General features: G+C 36.2%; 1 protein-coding gene across 7 annotated transcripts in view; it reads left to right on the forward strand.

The window, feature by feature from the left end:
- The window catches only part of ATP2C1 (ATPase secretory pathway Ca2+ transporting 1), a 160,082-nt gene that overhangs the window by 119,838 nt on the left and 13,988 nt on the right, over positions 1-26,256 (forward strand). For 4 of the 7 annotated variants that reach the window (XM_054483251.2, XM_054483257.2, XM_054483253.2 and 1 more), the window contains 10 exons: positions 2,925-3,095; positions 4,253-4,350; positions 16,506-16,556; positions 17,499-17,665; positions 19,608-19,676; positions 20,248-20,364; positions 21,170-21,317; positions 21,859-21,954; positions 23,092-23,233; positions 24,790-24,914. In XM_054483251.2, the coding sequence (XP_054339226.1) occupies positions 2,925-3,095; positions 4,253-4,350; positions 16,506-16,556; positions 17,499-17,665; positions 19,608-19,676; positions 20,248-20,364; positions 21,170-21,317; positions 21,859-21,954; positions 23,092-23,233; positions 24,790-24,914 (1,184 nt within the window). The remainder of the gene's footprint in view (positions 1-2,924; positions 3,096-4,252; positions 4,351-16,505; positions 16,557-17,498; positions 17,666-19,607; positions 19,677-20,247; positions 20,365-21,169; positions 21,318-21,858; positions 21,955-23,091; positions 23,234-24,789; positions 24,915-26,256) is intronic. The other 3 variants (XM_054483252.2, XM_054483256.2, XM_063661297.1) reach the window with 1 other exon arrangement.

Raw genomic sequence — 26,256 nt, forward strand, 5'->3', positions numbered from 1 at the left:
TTCTCTCTGAACCTTCTGTGTTGCTGAACCAAGATCACTCCTCATACCCCTGCACCCAGAGCCTGGTGCCTCTCATCTGGGATATGGGCTGTATTGTGACCATCTTAACACTTCATCCCGTGTCTCCAAGGAAGTGGGAGGCAGAGACTCGTGGCTGAGAAGTTATTTTGCAAATGGATATTTTGGATGGAAAAAAATTTAAAGGAAAACAACTTTTCCTTCCCCCTTTCCCCTTTTAATGTAAGAGGCTTTGATGACAGGTTCTAGAGTTTCTGGGGTTTCATCCCAAAGGCCTGAATCTGGAACATGCTCTGGATCCCCCCACCTCAGTCCTCAAGCTTTCTGGACCCCTGAAGCCAAGGCAGATTCTTTCTCCCAGCGTCAGTTCTGGGGCAGTAGGAACCTCTTTTCTGGTTTACCTGGGCCAGACCTAAGAATAGCAGGGTCTCTGAAACCACAGGGTTTTGATATGTTTTTATCAAGCCAAATGTACAAATGCCAGCTGACACTCTGGATAATTGAGCACAGGGGGTGCCCTCGTACATTGTACCCTCACTCTCTTCTGAACAGTTGGCAGACCAAACTGTTTGGTGTCCCCAGCTGCTGGAAGCTCAGATACTCTGGCTCAGGGTAACACTTTTGTTCCCCTTACACTCCTCAACTTTCCACCTCAGCTAGGGAAAGAGAATGACAGTTAAGGCTTGGCCCAGGATTATAATCATTAGAGCAAGTGGGAGTTTCAGAGACTTAAGGGGCACTGCAGGGAGGCCTTGCTGCCACAAAATTAGGGTTTTGATTGATAAAGCCTGTGTATGAAGGGGCAATGGCAGCTCCACTGAGCCAATCCTGGGAAGACTGTGGTGCAGAGGGCCTGTTACTCCCCTGATTCACCTGATTCTGGGGCTTTGACCCTTTCTTTTTAAATTTACTTTTGCTAAGATGCACTTATTTATTTATTTTTTAAAAAGACTGTTGGTGGACAAAATGTGAACCTTCTTTCCTCGTTTGAACTTCTGGGATGTCATCACTTCCAGTTTGTTGGCTTTCTTTCCAGCTATTAATAAAGCATTAGAATAGTGGAGAAAAAAAGACAGGGAAGTGGGCAGAGTCTTGCTACTCTTAGCAGCCCATAGCAAGAGGTTTTAAAGTGGCATAGATTTAGAGGACTTAAAGAGGTCTTGAAGGTCTAATATATGCTCCGTCTTTTTCTTAGTTTCTGGAACAAAGTTTTCCTGCCTCGTTATATTGACTAACTCTTTTCATATGAAGGATTGTAGAGGTTTGTGCATGTGTGTTTTGTATTGTAACATTATGAAGTAGACCAGAGTTGGTAGAGGGGAAAGTTTTTGTTGCACAGGGTTTTGGGAAACATTCTGCTCATTTGTCTCTTGCTTCATGTCTTTTCTTCTTTATCTACCCTTGTGCTCCACTTCCATCCTCCCCCTGAGATTACCATAATGAAGAACAGAAAGATTTTAAACCTCAGTTGATATGTACTTACATTACATCTTATAAAACTTAAGTTTCTTAAAATACTGTGGTTCTTAATTTTGATGCTATTTTGTTTTATGTCAGGGGCTCTCCACGTGAAAAAAGTTTACCTATTCTTGACTCAGAGAGTAGCAGCAGATTTTCATTGGTGCTAAAGAGGCAAATAAATACAGGATACTAACCTCTAGACTAGTGCCACCCCTCCATTAGGAGTGTGCAGAGCTGATCTTTCTGTCTCAGGATTTGCTGACATATATTTTTGTCACTATCCCCTTCTGTTACCATCAGCCTCTATCCCAACACCAGGAACTGTGAAGTGGCTCATTCTCTCAAGGGTGAAAGCCTTTGGGGCCCTCATCTACATAAATAATTAGGTATATGACTATTACTTTGGAAAAGTAGAATTACTTGCATTTAACCTTGATTTTTTTTGAGCATATGTAATCTTTCATACCTTCTGCTTGACCAAGAATAGATAGTTTCTTTGGTCTCTCTGGGGCTTTTCAGTCTCCTCTTGACTTATTTATGTTTAGTTTGTATGTGCATGTTACAAGTTGTTCAGTCTAATATCTCAGATGCAGGTACATCCCTTTGGTTAATAAAAGTAGTTACCGGAGTTCCATAATTCTGAAAGCAAGCTAAATGATATTTGGGAAATGAAAAGTACTTTGTACTACATCTTACATGCCCAAGGATGACAGGGAAATAAGTAGAAATAATAATATGATTTACATACTCTTAGAGTATGTAATATGATTTACATACTCTTAGGGATGATTTACATACTCTTAGGGAACCAATGTTACAAATAAGAAATGTCTGTTCATGTTATGGAAGGAGTAAAAGAATCCAAACTGTTGTTGGTATTAATGGTTTTACAACCACTTTCCAAATTAGCTTTACCTTCCAGGAGTTTTCATGTACAAAGTTGTTACAGGCTGTGTATAATTAATTAATACAGCCTTCTCTTCAGAGTGTTTAATTTTTCTGGAGATCTTGGAAATGGAAAGATGAAGATCCATTAGAAGCCACCTTCAAAGGTGTTTGTCTGTTAAAAATTGACTTTAAAGCCTAACAAACCCATAGTTTCTCTAAATGATTAATTCTATTTTTTAAAGAGGCAGAGTTCCTGTTGAAAGTAGCTGCATGTGGTTACTATGTGAAAATATTGTTCATTTTCTGTCTCTTGCCTACTCTGCCCTTCAGTTCTTTAGTTTGATTCTTTTTAATCAAAACAGCTTAAAGGGACCCTTTATCCAGAACCATTAAACTATAATGTTTTAGTCTGTAATCATTTTGATTTTACAAATGACATTATAGTCTTAAGTGATTTATTTAAGAAGTGTTACTGTCTCCAATTTGTATCTACTAAATTCTGATGTTTTTATGACTCACTTTTTTTTGTTGTTGTTTGGATTTTATTATTTCCTAAGTTCTTGCTTTGGCTTCTGGTCCTGAACTGGGACAGCTGACATTTCTTGGCTTGGTGGGAATCATTGATCCACCTAGAACTGGTGTGAAAGAAGCTGTTACAACACTCATTGCCTCAGGAGTATCAATAAAAATGATTACTGGAGATTCACAGGAGACTGCAATTGCAATCGGTATAACTAGACGCTTTCTTTTGTTTTCGTTAGTTTTTCTTAAAATACTATGGTGCATAATTTTGTGAACTATTAGTTATGAATATGTTTATGCAATATTGAGATTATGCAATTGAAATCGACTTATGGTTTTGTTCATGATCTATATATAAAGTTGGCAAAACTGATTATAGTTTAAAAAGTAATAACACTGACATGCATAACTAAATCATGAAATCACATGTATTTGGTTCACAGAAGGGTAATTATTTTTAATCTCACGATCACTGTGATGACAGAATAAAGACACTAGATGATGAATGTCAAAGGAAACATGAAACTTAGCTTTTCCTTTCAACTTAAGTATAATTTTCAAAGCAGACTTGTGCATAATTTGGAAGAAAATAGCTTGTTATATGTATTTGTTTTTCATCATGTATACCTATATTTGAATGCTATTTAAGATTACCTTAAGAAGTACAATAAGAGCGAAGAAGAGAATGAAAGTTAATTTCCCAGAGCCTCTAAACTGTAATTCATACTGATAAATTTAACAGTTGGCTAAATTCTATTAATTCTTATTTGGAGAGGGGCTAGTCCAGGAGTTTCAAACTATATATTGTCTAAGAACAGGTCACTAGGAACATGATATTATTGGAAGAATAACTTTTCAATGTTTATTTTCATTTATGTATAACTACATGATTACCACAGATCCACCACCATTTTGTCTGGCTTTGGACACTGTACTTAAAATGCACTCTGATATTCATTACATTTCAGCTGCTGAGCAGAACCTGATTGGCCTAGTTTCAATTCTTAGGTATGCTAGCTTAAATAGTCAAAATTCTTTTTTTTTTCCTGTAGAGACAGGGTCTTGCTATATTGCCCAGGCTGGTCTTGAACTCCTGGGCTCAAGCGATCCTCTAGCCCCAAAGTGCTGAGATTACAAGCCTGAGCCACCGTGGCCAGCCTTGAAAATTCTTTATTCTTATATTTAAACAAAAATGAAAGTCAAACATAAAACTCCAGACTTAATACTGATTCAGATAGGTTTGTATTACTGGTAGGTAACAAAAGAGAATAGATAACAAATCATACTAAATGAGCATTATGTTGACTAGCCCGTCAAGCAAAAACAATTTGGTTTATTACATTTTCTCTCTCATTCGCTTTAGCCAGTCGTCTGGGATTGTATTCCAAAACTTCCCAGTCAGTCTCAGGAGAAGAAATAGATGCAATGGATGTCCAGCAGCTTTCACAAATAGTACCAAAGGTAGGCCTAAACTAAAGCCTTTTGGACTGAAAGGCCTTATTCTAAGTGTTACCATTTCTACTACTATCTTAATGAAACTGTTTAATTGTGAACATCAGGGATTTAAATAACCACCAGATTTGTTGGTTCAAATCCTGAAATGAAGTCTTATCATTGAATTAGTCTTATCATTGATTATTTATGATATGATGTTTATGAATATCAGTGCAAAATTATTAATTTTAGCAAGAACCAGATTTCCTCTGAGAAAAGTACTGTGGAAATTAACAGTGCTTGTATTTATGAATTAGAGGATGGAGAGAGATCATTGCTTTATACTTCTTACTCTTTTGTTCAATTTTAATTTTAGCATGAGTATGTAATTTTTTTTAGGTACAATTTACATATAGTAAAATTCGCCCATTTTAGTGTATAGTTCTGAGCATTGACAGATGCATGCAGTCTTGTAACCACCACCACAATCAAGATATAGAACAGTTCCATCATCCCCCCAAATTGTCTTATGCCTTTTTGTGGTTACCTTCTCCCCTTACTTCCAGGACTTGGCAGCCACTAATTCTTTTTTTGTCTCTGTCACTTTACCTTTTCTAGAATGCACTAAAAATTGAATCATACCATATGAATGAGGGTTTTGAATCTGCTTCTTTCACTTATCATAATGCATTTGACATTTATCTATGTTGGTTGTGTGTATTGGTAGTTTGTTGTTGTTTTTTAAAGTAATATTCTATTATGGGTGTACCTTATGTATTCACCAGTTTAAGGACATTTAGATTGTTTCCACTTTTTGATGATTATGAATAAAGATGCTGTCAACATTTGTGTACAGGCTTTTGCATGAAAATAAATTTTCGTATCTCTTGGGTAAATATCTGTGAGTAATTGCTGGGTCATACACTTAATGTATATTTAATTTCATAAGAAACTGCCAAGTTGTTTTACAAGATGGCTTTATTATTTTGCACCCCCACCAGCAGTGCCTGGAACTTCTAATAGTCCAGCATCCTTACTAGCACAGGGGATTGTCATTGCCCTCATCCCCCATTCTGATAAGTGTACAATGGTATCTTACTGTGATTTTAATGTGCATTTCCCTCACAACTAGTGATGTTGAATATCTTTTCATATGCTTATTTGCCATCCATATATCTTCTTTAGTGAAGTGTCTGCCCTGCCTATTTTTAAAAAATTATGTTTTCTAATTATTGAATTTTGAGCATTCTTTATATAATGTGGATACAAGTCCTTTATTAGATAATTGTTTGAAAATGTTTCTTTCCAGTTGGTAGTGTGTCTTTTCCAAGAGGGAAGTTTTTAATTTTGATTAGGTCTAGTTTTTCAGTTTCTTCTTTTATGGACTATGCTTTTGGTATCTCAGAACTCCCTGCCTAACCCAGGTTCACAAAGATTTTCTTCATGTTTTCTTATAGAAGTTTCATAGTTTTGGGTTTTATACTTAGGTCTGTGATCCATTTTGAGTGTATTTTTTTTTGTATATGTTGTAATGGGTTAAGGTTTATTTTCTTTGCATATAGATGTTCAGTTATTCCAGCAACATTTGTTGAAAAGACTATCCTTTTTCCATTGAAATACTTTTTTACTTTTGATTATAATGCTTTTCTAACAAATTATTTGTAGGAAGAGAGATATCTCCTACCCCACAGCACAGTAGCTTCTTTAAAGCCAGGTTCCCTGATATGAGATTAACTTACTTTATTAACTTGGGCTGCCTTGTAAGGGGCCTATCAAAGCCTGGTTTGTGGGTACCCAGGTCCCATAGGAAGTGCCCCATAAGAGGTGGGCAGCAGTCTTCCCAGTTGCTGACAGTTCAGATTTTTGGTTTATTGTTAGTTAACTTATATATGCACATCTATTTGTATGTCCTTCAAAATAAGCACTTATCTAGAATTTATTAGCTATTTTGTAGTCATCCATTGTTACTAATAAAATGTGCTACCTCCTCTTTCATTTATTTTACACTTACAACTTCAAGTTATATATTCAGAATATGAAATTATCTTAAATTGTTTCTGCATCTTAAGGTATGTCTATACTTTTTTGATTAGAAAATTTATTCATTTGTGGTATATGTTCAACATAGAAAAATCAAATAATATAGAAAAGTAAGAGCTACAATAGAAGTTGTCTGTAATCTAACCCACACTCAGGTTATGCATCCACAGAGTATCCATAATAAGTTAACCTATTATGACTTAAAAAAAATGTGTTTAACAAAACCTGGTTGCTACTTTATACTGTTATAATTCTGAACATTCATTTTACATAACTTTGGCATTTCTGAAATCAATTATTATTAGAAAACATGTTTTTAATTGCTGTACAATATTTTGAGTATACCATGTGTATGTGTGTATAAATGCACAGTATATATATATATAGAGAGAGAGAGAGTTACATAACCATTTTCCTGTTGAAATTTGAGCTTCTATTCTTTTTACTACTGTAAATGTTCCTTTAAGGATAATGACAATAGCAACCATTTACTATCTGCCAATGCATGTATTACCTACATTATCTAATTTACTTCTTATAGCTACCTTATAAAAAATAGGCATTGCCGCTTTAAAAATTCTAATAATTAATAAGCGTTATTTCTTAGCAGTGTTAGATTTATAGAATAATTGAGCAGATAACACAGAGTTCTATATTCCTACTCCATCTCTACCCTCTACTCCTACACAGTTCCCCTTCATATTAATAGACTGCATTACTGTAGTATATTTATTGCAATTAATGAGCTAATATTGATACATTCTTATTTCGTGGTTTACATTAAGGTTTACTTTTTGTGTTGTACCTTTCTAGGGTTTTGACAAATGCATAATGACATATATCCACCATTACAATTTCTTTTTTTTTTTTTTTTTTTGAGACAGTCTCGCTCCACCATTAGAGTTTCATACAGAGTAGTTTCATTGCCCTGAAAATCCCCGTGTTTGACGTTTTCATTCCTCCCCACTCCCCTTGAATCCTTGACAACCACTGATCTTTTTACTGTCTCTGTAGTTTTGCCTTTTCCAGAATGTGTATGGTTGGAATAATATCATATGTAGCCTTCTCAGACTGGCTTTTTTTCACTAAGCAATATGCATTTAAGATTTCACCATGTCTTTTCTTGGCTTAGTAGCTCATTTCTTGTGAGCACTAAATAATATTCCATTGTATGAAAGTGCCACAGTTTATCACTTCACCTTTTGAAGGACATCTTAGTTGCTTCCAGGTTTGGCAATTATACATAAAGCTGCTCTAAACATTCATATACAGGTTTTTGTGTAGACATAAGTTTTCAGCTCATTTGGGTAAATACTAAGGAGCACAATTGCTGAATCAGATCATATGGTAAGAGTATATTTAGTTTTTTAAGAAACAGGCAATTCCATTTTCATAGATGAGGAAATTGAGGCCCAGAGTACTTGGGAGACTTGGCTGATGTCTCAGAGCTAGTAAGTGGTGGTGTTGGCGTTGGAACTGGAATCCAGGTCTGTATGCTCCAGAGTTCATCTGTTGTTTGCTGTTTCTTTGAATATTATTGAACCTAAGATGTACCCATCTCTGATTATTATTATTATTGTTATTATTTTTTACCCCTACCCTTATCCATATACATCTCTGATTATTTTTATACACTAAATTCCTACATGTGAAAGGATTGGACTAATGTTCAACACATTTGTAAGGCCGTTAACATATATTGCTGAATTGTCCTCTGAAAAGGTTTCTGTTTATATTTCCATAAACTACACTTCATACAGAAGCATTAAGTTCCTAGACTTCCAGCCCCACTTCCCTCATCCTCTAGCAAGTGGTTAGATTTTGGATGTTGTTACTAATAGAAATACACTGTTTTGCTTATCCATATTTTTTCTTTCTCAACTTCTAATCACTCATGAATGCTGTTTTCAGAGAGAGCCAATCATAGTCCTGAAAGATGTCATCTCTAATGTTGAAATCCTGAAAGATTGAAATCCATAAAGTCTTAAAATCCTGAAAAACCACAGTCCCCAAAGATCAAAATCCTAGAAATCTAATTCTGGAAAAAATAATTTTAAAATAAAATAATTTACATTTTTAAGAAGGAATTTATTTGAGAAACATAAAAACATGAAAATGCTTCTTTGGTCACTTTATACAAAATAAGCAATAATAAATAACCTACATAGTTTTGCAAGCATTTGCAAGCATAAACACTCAGGCATATTATATGACAGACAGATATAACATAGGACTGTTATGAGCATATGAACTGTATTTATAAAGAAATAGGTCATAAGGGAAATGCATAAACACCTGTCACTATGGTGTAATTGTGTGCACCCCACTTTATAACTGTGGGTCATTTTTATTTTTCACAAATGCAGATGTATGAAAAGGACATCTGTTCATTTATTGAGGAAGTTTCAACATTTTTACATACACGTACAATGCTTACATACAAAGTCAACATTGTGATCATGCACTTTCGTGAAGTCAAATTTGCAAAACATACATAAAACAAATTAGAATCCTTTAAGTCTCTATAACTTATGCTTCCAGTGTTGGAAATGATGCAAAGGTGAAATACATAGCATAGCAAATTGTAAAAAATAATGCTTACAATTTAAAATAGTGGAAAAGGAAACTAAAAAAAGAAAAATAATGGCCGGGCGCGCGGTGGCTCACACCTGTAATCCCAGCACTTTGGGAGGCTGAGGTGGACCGATTGCCTGAGGTCAGGATTTCGAGACCTGCCTGGCCAACATGGCGAAACCCCATCGCTACTAAAAACACAAAAATTAGTTGGGCGTGGTGGTGGGCGCCTGTAATCCCAGCTACTCAGGAGGCTGAGGCAGGAGAATCGCTTGAACCTGGGAGGCAGAGGTTGCAGTGAGCTGAGATCGCGCCAGTGCACTCGATCGCGCCAGTGCACTCCAGCCTGGGCTACAGAGCAAGACTCCTTTCCCCACCCGCCCCCCCCCCAAAAAAAAAAAATAACAACAGCAAAAAACCTACAAAGAAAATATGACATGGAAAAGCATATTACAGAGATAGATGATGGACAGTTGCATGGAGATAGTCCATAAAAGCTGGCTGACTTTCACGATCATTAACTATATTTTGAAGTCTTGCAGCATGATGAATAGTTGCTTTTTTTCTTTAAGAACATGGCTGTCAGAGTATGTTCATATTCATTTTCTACGTGGCACTGCTCTTTTTGAAATTCTGTGATTCGATGTACACTAACATGAACATTCTCTATTAAATTTTCCTATCCTGTGATTGTGGCTTTCAGGAGTTTAGACTTTAGGGATTTTGATCTTTAGGGATTTCAGCATGTGGGATTATGGCATTTGGTATTGCATCTTTCAAGATTATGATCCCAATATGTGGGGATCATAGATGACTGTTGGGATCACTGCCACCCAGAGAACTGGGGCAGTGTGGATGTTTGCTTTGTTTTTGGGGTGGGGAAGGTGTTTATATATTTGAATAGGGCCTTTTTTTTTTTTTTGGTGCATGTCCTATCCTGGTAATCTCTTCCTGATGTTTATTTCTGAATAAATCCCATATTGGATTTTTTTTAGTGGTATTGGGACAGAGTATTAGTAAATGTATGTGAAATCTGCAGTTACTTAAACATTTTACCATTAGACTTTCGCATAACTTCTCAGAGATGCTAAAGGTGATGAAATATTCATTTTATTTGCTTTCTTCAGTTCGTCCTCTGGCTCTCTTATAAAAATTATGGTGAACTCTGGAAACCAACCTAAAGGTAGTTAGGGAAGAAAGAAACTAATTACAAATTACATCATCAGCCTGGACAAATCACATTGTCGGGGTTTCCCAAGTAGATTGTGTGTGCATTAATTACAGCAGATACTCTGATGCTATTCCAAGGAGACTAAAACAAAATAAGACCTAAGCCCTGTCAGAAGCTCGTTGAATTGCTTAAATTCATCCTAGTTTAGAGTGGAATTCTATAAATACCAGCCCTCCCTCCCAGGTATTTTGTATCTTTTGAATACCTAAGTCTTTTCTCCGAATATTATTAGTGAATTTTTTGTCTCAATAGGGTAGCAGGACTGTCCCCACCCTCATTTTGTCTTTTTCCCCAGTTCATTTTGTGTTCATGTGACGCTTTTATAGCCAATGTTTATTTGGCCTTCAGCTTTTTAATTATTTTATTTTATTTTATTTTTTTAGAGATGATGTCTTGCTTTATTACCCAGAGTGGAGTGCAGTGGCACGATCATAGCTCACTGCTGCCTTGAATTCCTGGGCTCAAGCTATCCTCCGCCTTAGCCTCCCAAGTAGCTGGAACTGTAGGTACTCACCACTATGCTTGGGTAATTTAAAAAAAAAAAAAAAAGAAAGAAAATCCATTTCTGAATGGATTTTTAAACTTTTTTGAAAGAAAGGATTTGTAGAAATGGAGTCTCACCATGTGTTGCCCAGACTGGTCTTGAACTCATGGGCTCAAGTAATCCTCCCACCTCAGCCTCCCAAAGTGCTGGGATTATAGGCATGAGCCACTGCACCTAGCCTCGTCTTCTGCTTTTCTTTGTTTGTTTTTTAAGACAGAGTCTCTCGCTTTGTTGACTAGGCTAGAGTGTAGTGGTGTGACCATAGCTCACTGCAACCTCAAACTCCTCCTGGGTTCAGGTGATCTCCCCGGTTCAGGTGATCCCTCATGACTCAGTCTGCTGAGTAGCTGGGACTACTGGCATGTGCCACCATGCCTAGGTACTTTTGTTATTTTTTATAGAGATGGGGTCTTGCTGTGTTGCCCAGGTTGGTCTCAAACTCCTGGGCTCAAGTGATCCTCCTACCTTGGCCTCTCAAAGTGTTGGGATTACAGGCATAAGCCACTGCACTCAGACAGTTTGCTGCTTTTGCTTGACATCAGTTTGAATAACTTTTATTTTTGTTACAAATAAAACAGACCTTTTGTTCTAAATCATTAGCTTGTTGAGGTTTTCCCCCATGTGCTAGAATCATATTAATTCTGCCCCTCATTAAAATATTTTTCAGCCATCCTTTTTCATAATTCTTTCGAACACATTTCATTCTCCTTTTGGAATATGGAGTGTTGCTATGTACTTTGACCTAGAGCCAATTAAAAAGTAGTACTGAAACTCAGTTTTGCTTGTTTATTAAGTCGTCTGCGAATTCTCAGTGTTTTCCATTTATGACTTTTTCTAGTGTGTCCTACATTTTCCATTGATCCATTGGTAGAAGTGGTCATCCTCTTTCATTCTTCTTTTTCTGATTTTTACAGCATTACTTCCATTTATATTTCTACTGAATCTATTCACCAAGTCCCCATATTATTCTTGCAATTCATATATTGTCTAATTTTTAATAGGTTGTAAATCTTTATTTCAATCACTTATTTTTCTTCAGTGCATTAGTTTTCTTTAATCTGTCCTAGAAGATTTGATGATCTTCGGTAGGTTATTCTAATGCAAGACACATCTTTTCCATTAACCTCTCCTTTAATATTTTCCTTTCTTTTTTTTTTTGTAACTTCCTTTCCCTAGTACATCTTGTCTATTAATTTCCATCAAAAGAACTGTGAGTGCTGACCACAGATGTGACACTGAAAAGGAGGACTCATAAGAAGAGAAAAATACCCCTTATAGGTTGCTTCTGAAAATATGTGGCCTTGTTCTACTGTCTTTGATAATTTTTATCTCTTCCTCCAAATCTAAAATGAGGCCAAAATACCCAACTGTCACAACTGGATCAAGCCAGCTGCACTTTCTACCACCAAGTACAAGGCTCACTGCAACCCACGGATACCCACCTAACCTCGGGACAGCCATGATCCCCAACAGGCAGGGATGACACCCACGACCAGCAAGAAGCAGCTACAGAAAATTGATCCTCAGTGCCTCTGCCTCCCATAAAGATTTATGGGGATCATGTCTCTCAGGGAGAAATGAGGCAGGAGAATAGGGAATTAGGGTAATCAAGGGTTAAGGCATAAGTAAAAGAACAGTAGATGCAGCCAGTTCTAGGCAAGATTAGGCAGCATTTAGGCCACATCCTTACTCCTGTGATAACAAGACAGTAGTCTCTGCTTCAGCCTTTGATTGGCTGGGCACCAAGTCTCCACTTCAGTCTCTGATTGGTCACAGGCTAATCCTTCATAGGGTGTAACCAATTGGAGGCCTCTAAAGGGCACCTAGGAGTGTTACCAAATTCTTTTAACTTAATAAAAACCCTAGGCCGGGCACGGAATTACACCTGTAATTCCAGCACTTTGGGAGGCCGAGGCTGGTGGATCATAAGGTCAGGAGTTCAAGACCAGCCTGGCCAAGATGGTAAAACCCGTCTCTACTAAAAATACAAAAAGTAGCTGGGTATGGTGGCGGGCACCTGTAATCCCAGCTATTTGGGAGGCTGAGGCAGAGAATTGCTTGAACCAAGGAGGCGGAGGTTGTAGTGAGCCGAGATTGTGCCACTGCACTCCAGCCTGGGCGACAAGAGCGAAACTCCATCTCAAAAAAAAAAAAAAAAAAAAAAAACACCCACAAAAAAATGGCTGGGCGTGGTGGCTCACGCCTGTAATGCACTTTGGGAGGCCAAGGTGGGCAGATCACCTGAGGTTGGGAGTTTGGGACCAGCCTGACCAACATGGAGAAAACCCATCTCTACTAAAAAATACAAAATTAGCTGGGCGTGGTAGTGCATGCCTGTAATCCCAGCTACTTGGGAGGCTGAGGCAGGAGAATCGCTTGAACCCGGGAGGAGGAGGTTGTGGTGAGCCGAGATCGCACCATTGCACTCCAGCCTGGGCAACAAGAGTGAAACTCCATCTCAAAACAAACAAACAAACAAAAAACACAAAAAAACCCTGAAGAACATTCTAGTTGGGACTCGTGAGCCGCTTGCTTGAGCCCATTCTACTCTGTGGAGTGTACTTTTGCTTCAGTAAGTTTGTACTTTCGTTGCTTCGTTCTTTTGTTCCTTTGTGTGTTGTGTTCAATTCTTTGTTCAACACACAAAGTACATGGACAACTCACAGTCAAGACCTTTCTTTGCTAACTTATTTTGCAGCTTTTGCCAAACACTTGTTATATTTCAGTGCTGTGTGCTACATGATTAATTTCTGCAGTAATTAGAGTTTTCACTTAGAAGGTTACCAGTATGTTTTGGATATATATGTAACTCAGTCTTTTTTTTAAAGACACACTGAAGAGTTTCTGAATGGATTTTTGAACTTTTCTGAAAGAAAGGATATTTCCCAAATATAAATTATGTGATTCATGATATTTGGATTGCCTAGGGATAATCAGTAATGTGATATTACAGTGCAGCTGAGTCTTTTGTTTAAGAAAATAATACCTTTTTAAAATTTAGATCTTTATTAAAAGGAAAGAACCAGGGAACAATCTTTATGGTAGTACTGAGATCTATTCAGTTGTTCATTCATTTTGTCTTTTATAGAGCGCTGTTGGTATAGGACAAAAATTTCTGGCTTCATGAGTCTTAGAAGATAAGTGAATATAATGTTAGATAAGTGCTTAAGAGCAACCCCCCCCCCCAAAAAAAGGCAAAATTTGAATGATTAGAGAGGGAGATTGAAATTTTTAGATAGTATGACTAGGGAGGGCCTCACCGAGAAGGTACTATTTGACAGAAGGGGACCCATGTTATATCCGAGGAAAGAGCATTCCAGACAAGGGCAGTGGCTGGGAGTGAGTGTGCCTGGCATGTGTGAGGAACAATGAGGAGGCCAGTGTAGTTCAGTCAGGAAAAGATTAATGATAGGAGTGCAGTGAGGTGTGCACTTCATGAGGGACCCGGTAGATAATAAAGGACTTTGGCATTTGTTCTGAGAGAGATGTGAAATCATTTGAGGGTTTTGAGAAGAGACACGTGATCTCACTTCTGTTTTAACAGTGCCACTCTGGCTACTGTGTTGCAAATTGACTGCAGGAAACTAGGGCAGAAATAAGAAAATCAGTTTGGAGGTATTGGCCCAGAGTGTGGGCAGTGGTTTTGGAGTAAGGTAGTTGAATTCTGGATATATTTGTGAGTGGAGTCAACAAGATTTGCTGCCAAACTGCTTGTTGGCACATAAGAAAAATGGAGGAATTAAGGATGGCTTCCAAAATTTGGAGCCTCAGCAACTGCACATATGTACTTTTCATTAACAGAGGATAGGAAGGAGAAAGATTGAGACATCTAAGAGGAAATGTGAAGTAGGGATGGGAATTAGTTTTGCTGATCTGGATTTCAGAAGAAATGTCTGGGCTTCAGATAAAAATGCATTCAAAAAAATGCATGTAAGTAAAATCCAAAGCCATGTGCCTGGGAATGCTCACCTGAGCTGTAGGGAATTCTGAGACCTCTTATAGAGAAAGGAACTGAGCCCTGGGGTGCTCCAACATCTAGACATCAAGAGAGATCAGGAGAAGTCTGTACAAGAGGAACAGCCAAAAAGGTAGGAGGAAGACCAGTATCGGTGGTGGTGGAAGCCAAGGGAAGATGGTGTTTTAGGAGGGACTAATCAGCTACGTTAGGGTGCGGCTGAGAGGTTAAGTCAGATGAGAAATGACTGTAGGCATTAGCAATGTGGTGGTGGTGGTGGTGGTGCAGGTCTTTGAAAGTCATGAATCGTGTTTCACTGCAGTTGTGGTAACAGTATGATCATGGGATGGATTCAGAAAGAATGGGAGACAGCAAGTATAGGCAACTTGCGAAGGAGCTCTGCTCCAAAAATCCTCCCTGTTCCTGTATCAAAATTTTTTCCTTGCTGCTGCACTTTACCATCAGTATACAAACATGTTTCCTCTTCCATTTAAAAAAATAAATAAAGAGAAAAAAGGGAAAGGGTGGCAGCTGAAATGGGAAGGGAAGAGAAGTGGTTTTTCTTTCTTTTTTTATATGGAAGGGACAACATGTTTTTGTATACTGATGGTAAAGATGTAGCAGTGAGGAAAACATTTTGGCACAGGACGGAGGAGAATTTCTGGAGTAATGGTCTTAATAGGTAAGAAGGTAGAATCTTTGACCTGCAGTAGATGCATATTCAGTTCATCTGTAGTAAAACCAGAGGTTAGTTCCTGGATACAGATACTGAGTTGGGGGAGTTGTGGAAATTCTCTTCTGATTCTGATTTCTCCAAAGTAGAAAGCAAGGTGGTCGGCTGAGAAGGAGGCTAGAGAAAGGGGATAGATTGCAGGTATGAGGAGAGAAAACTAATATGAACTAATCCTCTAGGAGAATAGGAAAGAGAATGGTGTATTATGTATATTGAAATCACCATAACTTGTAAATATTGTTGAAGAGAGTGACATGACAGTGAGGCAGAAGTTAAAATCATTGTGAAATGAGGGGTTGTGAACTCTGGAGCAGTGAATGCCTACAATTAGTGAGTTACAGTCTCATCTGACATTTAGAACTGAGGTTTTATGAAGGGAGAATAGAGGATACCATGTTCCACCTCTAGGCTTCCCCGGTGGTACTATTTGAGGAAATTATAGGGATGGCAGTGTTTTGTGGAAACACTAGGTTAGAGCAAAGTGAAAAAGAGTAAAAAATACAGGAGATTTGTTGGGACACAGTGAAAGGATTTCAGGAGATCAGGAGATGGGGTCAGAAAAAAGGATTAAATATGTATTTTGGAGAGATAAAAATCATATAAGCAATTTAGAAGTACAGTGGAAGAGAGGCTAATGAGTTAACCTGAGTAAAAGGGAATGAGCAGGCACTTGACACTGTAAAAAATGGCTCTACAGACACTGAGAAGCAGCTGTTCTTTATTGCTCCTGAAGACAGAACAAAGGGAAAAGGCTATTTTAAGTTGTATGCAAGTGTCGTAAGAAGCAGACGCAAGAGAATTTTTCCTTTTTTTGGTCTCTGGAACATTTCAAGAATAAGGCTGTTTTCTCTCCAGAGTTTACACATAATGGTATAAATTGGATGACTTGTTTAGATTGTGTATTTCCTGTGGTACCTTTGGTAAAGATTGAAATGACCATGTCAGATGAATGTCTTAACATATGGCATATTAATTAAGCTTGATCTCAGTGGCAAATTAAATACAGCTTAAATTGATGAGTTTTTCATCATTAGTTATGAATGTATGGGTTATTCTGTAGAAATCTTAATATTGAAGGTTTTTAGTGTATCTTGTATTTTAACAGGTTGCAGTATTTTACAGAGCTAGCCCAAGGCACAAGATGAAAATTATTAAGGTGAGTGTGTAAGAATCAGATTGTTTTATTTCTGTATACAAAATGCTGCTACTTTACTTTTGTTATGTTTGCATTACAGGGAGTAGAGCATCGAGGTCAGAAATACTGTGAAGCAAAACAGTTTTTTTGTTTTTTTTGTAAGAGCTTGACATAGGAACACTAATAGAGAATTTAGTTGGCATAAGATGTAGAAGAAAACTTGAATGAAGTATCTGCAAATACAGCCTTCTTTAAACAGTTTGACAGTATAAAAGAATGTTCTAACTGGGGTCCATAACCAAGTCATCCCAGTGTAAATAGCAGTAATTAGTTAGAAACTAAATAAATACAGCAAGGAAATAGTGTTGTGATAGTGTGAACAATACTTAAAAGGCTATGATTATTTATATTAATTAGTCAAATATATTTAAAGCAACTGATATAGTATCCAGTAGTTAATGGTCTTAAGTTATTAATCATGATAGCCAGCCATTGTTTAGTTCAGAGTTTCTCAACCTTGGCACCATTGACATTTTGGACTGGGTAATTCCTTGTTGTGGAGGGCTGCCCCGAATGTTATCGAATGTTTAGCAGCATCCTTGGCCCCTTCCCACTAGGTACCAGTAACATCTCCCAAATTATGATACTCCAAAACATCTCCAAACATTGTCAGATGTTCCTTGGGAGACACAATTGCCCCTGGTTGAGAATCATTGTATAGTTGTTTGAAGAACAGAATTTAGAGATACAGTTCTCGCAGATGGGAATATTAGTAGCAACTTTTTCTAAGCTTTATCTTACTGAGATCTCCATTTGTTGAAGTTCATTGAACAATGGGTGGTCTATATTATTTCTAATCTTAATTATGTGAAAAAAATTAGGGAGGATTTGTTTATCGCTTTGTATGGAAGCAACATTTTTATCAAAATTCCTTCCTCTTCCCTGTCCTTTGCTCCACTTTAGTCGCTACAGAAGAACGGTTCAGTTGTAGCCATGACAGGAGATGGAGTAAATGATGCAGTTGCTCTGAAGGCTGCAGACATTGGAGTTGCAATGGGCCAGACTGGTACAGATGTTTGCAAAGAGGCAGCAGACATGATCCTAGTGGATGATGATTTTCAAACCATAATGTAAGCTTTGTTTCAGTGAATGCCTATCAGAGAATCTTCCCCTATCCTTTCCTGTCCCCCACCCCTAGAGAATTCAACTGGAAAAGAATTAGTATTTAAACATTAGGTAAACTAAACCATTTTTCTAGGGTAATTATCCTATTTTATGGTCTGAAGAAGATGATTTGTGTGGCTGGAACAGGCATAGTAAATGGCAGGACCCTCATTTAAGAAATATTTGCCAAGTGTCAGCCACATGTCGCCTTTTTCTGGGCACTAATATGATGGTATAGTAATGGCCTTTATTTTAGTTAAATTCAGGTAGTGAGAAATATGCATATGTATGGCTCTTTTTTTGGCCTTTGAATACATATTGAAAATTATGAAGTTTACATCCATACCTGTTTTTTTATATCAGTAATTTATTCATCTTGCCCTCATTTAATGTTATAATTTATTAAATTTAAATAGCTCTATTTGTGTCAGCCACAGTTTCCAATCGATTTAAGACTCCAGTGTAATACATGGTGGTGTCAGTTTCACAGTGTTCAGGTGGGGATCATGTGAATCCCATTTATTTATTTATATTTTTGGTAGCCACCTGTTGGATGACCTGAGTTTAGTGATAAATTCCAATTATATGTTCCAGGCTGCTTTATTACTCTGTTTTGGCCTACAGGGAAACATTTGGGAGCTTAGGACTCACAGTATTTGCCAAGCTTTTGCAAGGATATGAGTTTTTTCTTTCCATTATTATAATTATATAGAAATCTTAGAAGAAATGGGGAGTTGATTAAAAAGCATAGATTTTCCTGGATTCAGCTAAATGAATGAGAGAATTTATATGAATCCTTGTAAACCATGTTCTTTATTTAATTCCTCTGCAACATGTGATCTACTTGATGTGTAGGAGCAACACGTAGCTTAAATTCTATAATTCTTATATATCTCATTGCCATTTGATTCCTGACATGCATTAGTTTAATCCTTTACTCTGCATTTTGTACCAGTAAGAAAAATGAGCTTAGAGGAAGATGAAGAAGATAATCATGGCTGTGCATGGTACCTCATGCCTGTAATGCCAGCACTTTGGGAGGCTGAGGTGGATGGATCACTTGAGCCCAGGAGTTCGAAACCAGCCTAGGCAACATGTCAAAACCCATCTCTCCAAACAATACAAAAAAAATAGCTGGGAGTGGTGATGTGAGCCTGTGGTCTCAGCTATTCTAGAGGCTGAGTTGGGAGGATTGCTTGAGCCAAGAAGGTCGAGGCTGCAGTAAGTGAAGATTGCGCCACTGCACTCCAGCCTGGGAAGCAGAGCAAGACCCTGTCTCAAAAAAAAAAAAAAAATCATTTTATGTATTATGAATGTGAAGTATTTTCTCTTGTGTGGAGAGACAATATATGATTTTAATGTTGAAATATCTTCTTCAGAATAAGAATTTTAATATTGTGACAAATTAGTTCAGGTAGAGCTTAGGCTTGACTTTAATTCTTTGCTAAAATAAATGTTTCCATGTTGATACATGTGTTGTATTAGTTGGAATTTTATTTTATTTATTTATCTGTTTGTTTGTTTGAGACAGAGTCTCACTTTGTTGCCAAGGCTGGAGTGCAGTGGTGTGATCTCGGCTCACTGCAACCTCTGCCTCCTGGGTTTAAGCGATTCTCCCGCCTCAGCCTCCCGAATAGCTGGGATTACAGGCATGCGCCACTGCACCCGGCTAATTTTTGTATTTTTAGTAGAGACGGAGTTTCACTGTGCCATGTTGGCCAGGCTGGTCCGAACTCCTGACCTCAGGTGATCTGCCAGTTTCGGCCTCCCAATGTGCTGGGATTACAGGCATGAGCCACAGTGCCCGGTTGGAAATTTATTTTCAAAATTAGCTCTACAGTGTTTTAGTATAGATACATTTTTATATGATAATATTTTCTCACTTCATCTTTATTTTTTAAATTTCAGGTCTGCAATTGAAGAGGGTAAAGGGATTTATAATAACATTAAAAATTTCGTTAGATTCCAGCTGAGCACGTAAGTTTGCAAGAAATTTGTCACCATGGGTCTTCTGGATAAATTATATGAAAAGTAGAACTTAAGCAGAATGCCTAGAAACTTCTCTGCCTTATATTTCTGAGCATTGTTCATATGTCAGTTTTCCAAAAAGAAAATTTATTGTATTCTGAAATTTAAAATGGCATGATAAATAGGTTGTAAATGTAACAATTAGATGTCTGTATCATCAAAATATATAAATCTTTGTGATTTATTTAATAGCTCACATCTCATTGTTTCCTCTTGGTATCTTTTTCCAAAAGTAGAAGGGGTATTGTATAGTTAAAAAACAGTTACCAAAATATTGTTGAAATTATCATGCAGATATAAAAATTCTTTATTTGTTCCTGTTGTCTAAACGTCTTGAAAATCCTTTGTTAAAATACCCTTAGCTTTAAAATGTCCACATGAATGAAGAATAGTTTACTTGAAACAGTCTTCCTTTAAAAGCATAGTAGTAACAAGAGATTTTTAAATGCTAAAAAAGTGGTATCATAGAATCAACAGATTTACTATGCTGATATTTTTAAATGACTCTCTTTTTCAACAGGAGTATAGCAGCATTAACTTTAATCTCATTGGCTACATTAATGAACTTTCCTAATCCTCTCAATGCCATGCAGATTTTGTGGATCAATATTATTATGGATGGACCCCCAGCTCAGAGGTACGAGTTTTTTACTTGCATGAGCTGGAAAGACAAGGAATGTGTACTACCCTGTTAATTAAGTTTTAAAACTTGATTTATGGACAGTGTTGGAAAACTTTGCAGCAAATGTTTTAACATTTATGTTATAAATTGTGTGATGTGTGTATTTTATTAATTCTTTTTGAGTGTGCATGCAGTGTAGATCTGAGCCTTTCCATTGTTAGATGCCTAGCCTAAGGTTGAGAAATAGATCAGGAATAGGTGCTATCCCTGTCCTCAGGAAGTAAGTAAGCCTTTTATTTCTAAGAATTGGATATAATGGAGAAATTTCTGGGTTCAGTGTTATTATCTAGGTTCTACTGTCAGTTTTAGAGACTTTGGGAAAGTATTAGAGGACCTGAGTGTCATAACTTTTAAAAAAATTTAATAATAATGGGGTAGTTGAGTGATAGATGTCATTTGGCCACTCCAGCAAATCGTCCCAGTTAAAACCTCTTTATATGAAAGATATTTCAAAATTCAGTTGGTAGGTCATGTATTTCACACCATATTTGAAATAGGTAAACTTACATGTAAATGAATTGGATGGTTTTTTGAAAGTTAATTATCTATCCCCTATCAAATTGTGCCAAACAGATAGGAGAGAAAAAGTGACAAAATCAGTGGTTATTTTTGCGTAATCAGCCAGCATTTTATGATTCAACATTTTGTTTCTATAAGAAAGCATTTAGTTTGCTGAATAATTGAGGTTAGTGAGGTTGTGAAAGTAACAAATCCAAACCTTAAAACTTGAAAGTAATTTATTTTTCTGTTTGTTTTTAAGCCTTGGAGTAGAACCAGTGGATAAAGATGTCATTCGTAAACCTCCTCGCAACTGGAAAGACAGCATTTTGACTAAAAACTTGATACTTAAAATACTTGTTTCATCAATAATCATTGTTTGTGGGACTTTGTTTGTCTTCTGGCGTGAGGTATATTCACTGGCCAAGCTGCTATATTAACATGAATTCTATATATCTGATAGGATTCTTAGTTATTTTGATGGGTTACCCAGAAGGCTGGGAAGTTAAGGGAGCTCTTTTAGTGAAAAATATGAGAACATTTTAAAAGAGTTTGATTTCCATCTTTATGGATAAATAAAATTATTGATTCATGTATTAGAATGAATCTGCAGAGAAGTATCAGTTACAATAAAAATACATGAAAATTTAGAGAGAAGTTAGAAAATTTGAGTCTTAAAATCATAGAGCCACTTTATTATTTTTAAATAATAACAGTATTTTAATATCTAATACATAGTTCATGAGAAGTTTTTTTTTTACTTTTTATTATGTAGATTACAGCTGTTCACTAGGTGATTTATAGGAAATTTGGGTAGCTTTTATGTTTCATATGTTAGGCTAAAGCTATTTCTTCCTAATGGAAAGAAAATGTTTATATTTTTTAAAAAGCATGCGATTTATCCATTAAATTCAGCCACTGAAAAGTAATTTTGTTATTGCCTCTTGACAGCTACGAGACAATGTGATTACACCTCGAGACACAACAATGACCTTCACATGCTTTGTGTTTTTTGACATGTTCAATGCACTAAGTTCCAGATCCCAGGTATGTTTACATGATCTTAGTTGATTGACTTGATTGACTCACTTGAGTAGAGTGCTTTCTAATAAGTAGGAAAAGATTATGGGTTTTTAGCTTTGCTTAATTTTGTAGCCACAGATTGCAGCCCCAGACACAGCCTTCTTATAAACATGTGCCATTGGTCACAATGAGGATGGGGCATTTGTGGGAGGTAAGCTTTATGTCTGACTAGAACATAAAAGTATTAATAATTCACAGATGTTGTCATCTGGGTTTAGCTGGCTATAGCTATAAGATAGATCGTGGTAACATTATTTGAGCATAGAAGAAACCTCATAGGTTCTGTTGAGATTTTATTAATCTCATTTTAAAAGACAGGATTGCTAGGAGTACATGAGAAGTTTTGTGTCTATTTTTTTTCCCATCACTCTTGTCACTCTGTCAAACCTTAGGACATTCTAATTTTGCTTTTCTTCCCTTGTTGTATCTTAAGGTGTGACTGCTGCTTCTTGGTCTAAGTGTTTTGATAGAAAATAATGGGCTAGAGCTTTGTGGTACTTTTTTAGAGCATATTGTCCTTAAAAACTAGTTTCATTTGAGGCATGACTATTCATTTCAGCTTTAAAGCACTTTATGAATCCTTAACTATATTACCATTTGCCATGCCAGAACTTCTGAGTACAGTGAATTCTCACTAATTGACCAATTTTTGAAGAAGCTGTAATTTTTTTTTTTTTTTTTATGAAAAGTAGTTTTACTTTTTCAGTACACACATAATTAGGTCCATTCTCCAAGAAAGGATTTTAGATTATCTGCCTTAGTGAATGTATAGAAATGATTTAGCAAAATACAAATAAAGTTTCTTGATGTTTGGGATGTTAAAAGAAGGTTTCTTTTCTTTCTATGGTCTAAATTATGTAGTGTCACTTTTTTTTAAGCAAGCCTTTTCTTGATAAATAAAATAAAAGCTACTTTAATATTTACTTTTATTCCATCTGAATTATTCTAAAACAACAGTAAAATTTAAGAGATTTCATAGAATTGACATTGCACAATTCAGTGATAAAATGATACTGCTTATTAAAAATTAGAAGTGAATATAATAAAGAAGTTATTTCTGTGACCAAGGAGTAATAATTGAACTCTCTGCTCTGCCAACAGACCAAGTCTGTGTTTGAGATTGGACTCTGCAGTAATAAAATGTTTTGCTATGCAGTTCTTGGATCCATCATGGGACAATTACTGGTTATTTACTTTCCTCCACTTCAGAAGGTTTTTCAGACTGAGAGCCTAAGCATACTGGGTAAAGAAAACGTTATCTTTATCATTTATATATTTTAGATAAATCATATTTTCTAATGTGTTTGTTTTAATTTTAAAATTATTTTACAATAGCAAAATGAGTAACTCACTTGATTTGAAAAAGGAGTCTATTTTTTCACTTGGGGAATCTCAGAGGAATTACTCTCCTAACTCCAGGGTTTTGGTTTTTGCTTTTTTATAGGTTATCAATTGTTATAAAAATCATATTATGTGATTCTCAAATATAGCAAATCAAAACCTGCTCTAGAGTATAGTTTATAACTTTTATGTACTATGCCATCTTGTATGAAGAGAAAACTAGACTTCATCTCCCTGAAAACCAAGTTGCTCTCTTCTTTAAAGTTAGAATTTTCAGTAAACTAATAATTTCATTATTCTTTCTTGTTTGTACATTCTAATTTCACAAAATGTCAGTCTGACCCAAATAGCAGAATGTTTTATAAAGACTATTTGGAAATTACACATTATTCTTACATTACCGTTTATTAAATGTATAATACAGTGCATTTAAAAATTAGTTTCCTATGTAAGTGTGAGGAATGATATATTTGACAGTAATGCTATCCTTTATTGAGTTCTCAATTTGGGTATTTATGAAAAGGAGTTATACAGTGTCACTGTATTTTTTGTTATGAGTTAAAATTTACCTTAAAATTGAACTAGTTGAATTTCAGTATTTTAATTCCATATTCACATTGCTTCCTCTTTTTAAAAAAATGGCATTTTAAGGAAACAGCTGCAATTTTCCAAGCAGTAAATAAGAATTGAGATAGTGTGGATACTGTTGTACAGACAAGTCTTCTGTGCTTTGAAATAGAACATATTAATATCAAATTTTTAATCTTCAGATAGGCATTTTCATTCAAATTGTCTACTACTGTTGATACAGTACTTTTTTAAAGGGCTGTGTAATCTATGAAATAAACTCCTTTTGTTGGTGATACTGTTAAAAGCTAGCCACATAAGGTTTCAGGGAAAGTGGTCAGAGGACTTGGGTTCTAATTCTGGCTGCTGCCTTTCCTAGTTATATGACTTTGGATAAGTCATTTAGTATCTTTTTTTCTTTTCTTATTTTTAACTGAGGGTGATTGTGCCTGCCTTATGGAATAGTTGTGAAACAATGTATTTGAAAGCTGTGGTGGCCAGGCACCATGGCTCACGCCAGTAATCCCAATACTTTGGGAGGTTGAGGCAGGCAGATCACTTGAGGTCAGGAGTTCAAGACCAGCCTGTCCAAAATGGTGACCCCATCTCTACTAAAAATACAAAAATTAGCCGGCTATGATGGCACATGCCTGTAATCCCAGCCACTTGGGAGGCTGAGGCAGGCAAATGGCTTGAACCCAGGAGGCGGAGGTTGCAGTGAGCCAAGATCATGCCACTGCATTCCAGCCTGGGCAGCAGAGCAAGACTTTGCCTCAGAAAAAAAAAAAAAAAAAAAAAAGTTGTGTTAAAATGCTAGAAAAATGTAAGCTATTAAGCTTTGCAACTGTAAGTTTCAAAGAAATGTAAAACCCAACTTATTTTCTCTTGCAGATCTGTTGTTTCTTTTGGGTCTCACCTCATCAGTGTGCATAGTGGCAGAAATTATAAAGAAGGTTGAAAGGAGCAGGGAAAAGATCCAGAAGCATGTTAGTTCGACATCATCATCTTTTCTTGAAGTATGATGCATATTGCATTATTTTATTTGCAAACTAGGAATTGCAGTCTGAGGATCATTTAGAAGGGCAAGTTCAAGAGGATATGAAGATTTGAGAACTTTTTAACTATTCATTGACTAAAAATGAACATTAATGTTAAAGACTTAAGACTTTAACCTGCTGGCAGTCCCAAATGAAATTATGCAACTTTGATATCATATTCCTTGATTTAAATTGGCTTTTGTGATTGAGTGAAACTTTATAAAGCATATGGTCAGTTATTTAATTAAAAAGGCAAAACCTGAACCACCTTCTGCACTTAAAGAAGTCTAACAGTACAAATACACTATCTATCTTAGATAGATATATTTTTTTTTATTTTTAAATATTGTACTATTTATGGTGGTGGGGCTTTCTTACTAATACACAAATAAATTTAATCATTTCAAAGGCATTCTATTTGGTTTAGAAGTTGATTCCCAGGAGTGCCATATTTCAGCTACTGTATTTCCTTTTTCCTGTAATGTAAGCAGCTCAGATACCATGTGCTACCATTTTTGTACCAAGTTTTTTGCACAGGATGTGACCACTGTCAGATCACTGTTCTTTTCTTTCTTTTTGTGATTGAAAAGCCTATACTACAATTTGAAGTAAATTTTTGTTTTTCTTAGTAAGTGTAAATGGTTGCTTTATTTTTATTTTGAAAAGGTATGTCTTTTGTTTGGCAGAATTAATGCAGGGCTATCAAGTGGTATTCTAGGGTAACAGTGTCCATAATTAACACTTAGTCATAGAGTCAAAAACATTTAAGACTGATTGGGTTGAAGTTTATAATAAATTATATTAACGTGTCTTCCTTTTTGAGTTAAAGATAACTATATGCTTTGTCAAATATCATTTTGTCATCCTCTAAATATAAATCCAAATACCTCAGCTAAGTAATTCTATTTTATTATTTTTACTGTTATGTATGTTTTTAATCATATTTCTTAGGAAGTATAGGCTGCTGGACTTAGAATAAAAAGTCCCCAAACCCAAACAAATGGTTTATGAACCAGAGTATATGTGGAAGATTCTTTGCTGGCCTTGCTCTGTGTGCATCTGAAGCTTCTTTGGCCTAGATTTTAGCACAAACCTGAGTATATCTCTTCTACTTTCATCATGTGTTCTGTGCCTTCTTTTTGTTTCATTGGGCATGCTAGGGAAATAGGTGGATTTTGTGTGTAATGCCATCAGTTTTCATAAAAGCTTGATGAGGTATAGGTCATTTGTTTTGAGTATGTGGGCCAGAAATTTAAAATTAGCAATTTGTTTTTCTGTTGAATATTTCTATCTATAAACAAAAATTGGTCCCAATTCTTAC

This window comes from Pongo pygmaeus, chromosome 2 (assembly GCF_028885625.2).
Source record: "Pongo pygmaeus isolate AG05252 chromosome 2, NHGRI_mPonPyg2-v2.0_pri, whole genome shotgun sequence".
In the NCBI taxonomy this organism is placed as follows: Eukaryota; Metazoa; Chordata; class Mammalia; order Primates; family Hominidae; genus Pongo; species Pongo pygmaeus.